The sequence below is a fragment of the Impatiens glandulifera genome, unplaced genomic scaffold, assembly GCF_907164915.1.
Source record: "Impatiens glandulifera unplaced genomic scaffold, dImpGla2.1, whole genome shotgun sequence".
Taxonomy (NCBI): domain Eukaryota; kingdom Viridiplantae; phylum Streptophyta; class Magnoliopsida; order Ericales; family Balsaminaceae; genus Impatiens; species Impatiens glandulifera.
Window position 1 is genome coordinate 45,058 of NW_025919451.1, and position 3,895 is coordinate 48,952.

At 25.5% G+C, this 3,895-nt stretch overlaps 1 protein-coding gene across 1 annotated transcript; it reads right to left on the reverse strand.

The window, feature by feature from the left end:
* Positions 1 to 381: 381 nt before the first annotated feature.
* LOC124917917 (protein SRC2 homolog) lies at positions 382 to 855 on the reverse strand. The gene has a single exon (XM_047458182.1). The coding sequence runs from the start codon at positions 853 to 855 to the stop codon at positions 382 to 384; it is 474 nt and encodes a 157-aa protein (XP_047314138.1).
* Positions 856 to 3,895: the final 3,040 nt, after the last annotated feature.

Here is a 3,895-nt window from a genome sequence, read left to right on the forward strand (position 1 = left end):
ATTCATGAATACTTTTCCTTACAAAAGACATATGAATGTAATTATCTCCTTCATAGCCATATCATATTCAAAGTTGTAACCATGATTTCATGAAAGAATCTCAATATATTATTGAGTTTCTAGATTTTAAAAGAATCCATGCATTTTCATAAGAATTATGGTATTGTATTATATATTATTGTATGAGAAACTTATAAATCATAATTATATATTCCTTTTAACATAGGAAGCTAGCTAGCTAGCAATCTAAACAGGATCCAGAGATAATATATTATTACATTAATGATGCATCATATCTTGTTTCACTCTTAATCAATTCCAAATAAAAGGAGTAGATTAAGGATAGATCAAGCACATAATCAAGAACAAGAAATTAAATTCTTACATAGACTTAGCCCAATCAACAATACCTTGAGCTAAAAGCATATTGTCAATACTAACACATTCACCAAACCTACACGAAAACCTCAACTCTCCTTTGGAACTCACCGACCCTTTCTTCACCGGATAACACATGGCGGCGCTACCACCGTACAGCTGCGCGTGCTCATACAGATCCCTCATATCTGCATGAACCTCACCCACGTACCTATCCCCAAGTTTTCTCCGGCAGTAAAGTTTTATGACCAACATGGTCCCGTAGTGACGAACCATGGTCTCTGCGATCGTGTAATTCATTGTGTAGTTCCAAGCCGGGTTTTCCTCCCCGTGCTTGTCCGGTGGCGTCCATTTCTCAGTCTCCGAATTCGTTGACCCTATTGAAATACGCGCATATACTTTCATCTTGAACACTTTTCGGACCACTTCTAGATCGTTAGCTCCTATTAACGTTAGGTCGAATTTCCGACAATTCATTTTACTCTCTCTCTCTCTTGTCTTATGATCAAGTGTTAAAAGGGTAAGTGTTAAAAGGGTTGGTATGAATTTATATATAAATCCAGAAATTGTATATATTTCGATTCAGTCAAATAATAATATTCTATTTGAATCTTTCTTAATCAAAAAGAGCTAATAGGTGGATGCACTTATTAGCTCATATATATATATATCAATTCATGATTACACCACTTATTCTCCTTAATATTTCTGCAAATAGTTAATTTAGATTATATTTCATTAATTTTCTAATTTTTATTATTTTTAAATAACTTTCTAATTCATATTTTCTAATTCCCAACAAGTATAATCCCATCCACTTTCATTTTTATAATCCTCTTATCTAATTTTTATTTTTTAATTAATATAATTATAAACTTAATTATTTATATGATATTCAAAACTTATTTTATATATGTTTAATTAAATGTAATTGAAAATTTATCAAGTTAACATTACTTAATAAAATACATACTTAAGTTGATTAGTTGAATTTATCTTAAAATTGAATGTAAACATAATTTAAGAGTTTGAACATATAAATATTTTTCAAAATAATATTATATAATAAATTATAAATAGGTATTTAAAAAAATGAAACATCAATTAATGTGCTTCAAGAAAAAAAAATATACATTGAAAATAAATCGTCAAACTCTTGAAAGGCATTACCAATTGTCTTTACAATCTAAAACCAATTTATTAAAAATCTTTCAATTTTCTTTCAAATCTAGTGAAGTTTTTATTATCATTTCCAAAATCTCCAAATTGAATAGTTAAAGGCTTAGTTTCGGAATTACATTAAATTCAAGTCAACCCCAACTATAATTTTTTATTTGTCCTTGTAATAGGTATAATAAATAAGTTTTAAATATATTTAACAATTTTTTTACATTTATTTTAGATTGAAATTGTATCTTTTATTTATTTTTGTTTGAATTTATATCCTAAATATCTAAAATAATTTAAAATATTATAAAACCATATTTTTTTTTGAAAATATGCACAAATTTCTTTTATACATGATATATTCATTTTTATTTTTCTAAGTCCTACTATAAGTAATGCCTTCACCTTCGTCTTGAGATGACTTCTTCAATTTCATTAAACGCATATGCTATATTCCATTTAGAGACAATGATGTTGCAAACAACAACGACGACGAGATTGTTACTCACTCTTCAATAATTATATATTGTGTGTTTGTTTTATGCCTTCAAAATTATCTCTAAAAAATAAATAATATTTATGATGAAGAAGGAGGTGTCTGATAGTCATATAGTTAAAATATAAATAATATGATAAAAATTATAAAATATAAAATATAAATATGATATTGTAATGTATAAAATCTGTAATATATTTGAATCGACCGAATATAAAAACATACACCATATAGGGGTTATGCCATTAGTGAGAATGAATGTAATTTGATTTGAAGATGGAATGAATTTATTAGTCAAAAAATATGTTTTAATCAAAATCTAGAAAACTCAACATAGTTGAAACTTTAGAGGAATCGGTGATTTTAAATTAGTTATCAAAATGGTTCATACTTTTTGAAGTTAGATTCTTAATTTTGTATTGTTTGAAAATTTAACTATTTCAAACAAAAATAAATGTATAAGGAATATTTGTAAACAAAAATCAATATAAAATGAACAAATTCAAACAAAATCATGCCTAAGAAGATATTTAAAATATAATAATTAAATGTATTAGGAGTATTATATATATTACCCCTAATCAAAACTTAACCCAGGATAAAAATAGTTTCTTCAATTATATTTTTATTTTTTTAATCATCTATATGAATAATTATTTAAATGTATTTTCATATTCCAATTATTTTCAAAAACATATTAATTATTCATTTTTTACTTTATTTTTTTAAATATTATTTTATATTATAATTTATAAATTAAATCAATCTATTTTTTTTTTTTTTATCAAAACATAACAAATATATTTTATTTTGAATCATCATTAATATCCAATAGAATAATATAACATTTTGTATAAAATATACCTAGTTAGAAAACTAAGTCAACTTCTTAACAATTAATGCAGACACGGTATTTACAAATAAATTACCATGTGATATATATTTCTAATTTAAATAACATATCAAATATAAGAATTCATCTTTAATGAGAGGTGCCAAATTTGAAAGCAAACCAATGATTAGAGCTGCATCATGTTGGTTTCTCTCAATCAGATGAATAAACATCCAAGTTAAAAGTTGTTTGTTAATTGGTGAGAAAATGATAATGCATTCCATTGAATATAAAAAAAAAATACATGCACTTAATAAATGTTCAATTAGTTAATTTATGGTTGTCTCCATCTACTATAAGCATAGGTTGACCTCAAAATTTAAAATCAAGTCATTTAAAATCAATTTAAGAATGTTTGTTGACCATTCCTTGGTTTACACAGCATTTGATTGGTTTGGGAAACCAATGAGTCCAACTTTCATTTTGCTTTTTTGAAATGGTAAGTGAGTGGAGTTTCTTTCTAATTTAAAAATATAGACACTTTTTTTTTTCTAGATGATTGTGGTGGTCTACTGGTCTCTTTAGCTTTATTTCCACACGGCATTTGCACTCTCCATAATGCTTCATGTTCGTCACAAAATTCTTAGATTTAATTTGTACGAGAGATTCCAAACATTTTGGTTAATCACAATTGAAACCAGCAGATATTAAGGTACTTGTAAACCACATTTCATAGTTTGAAACATTTGCTTTTACAAATCAATAACAAAATTGGCTGCAAAAGTTCCGTTGTAAATTACTTTGTTTAAAACAAGGTATTAATGTATAAATATTCTAGTTAGTTTTACACCATGTGCCATATTTCATCTAATTAATATTAAAGGAATTGTATTCTTTAATTTAATTAATTTGATGTGTAATGATTAAATTAAATTTTGATATAACAATTAATTGAGATAATTTAATCTGATTAGGTTAGGAGTAATTTAGAATGATTTCCGCCTGTTTGAATAATTATTATA

Coding starts and splice junctions, on each gene's coding strand:
- LOC124917917 (XM_047458182.1), bottom strand. CDS start 855: ATGAATTGTCGGAAATTCGACCTAACGTTAATAGGAGCTAACGATCTA.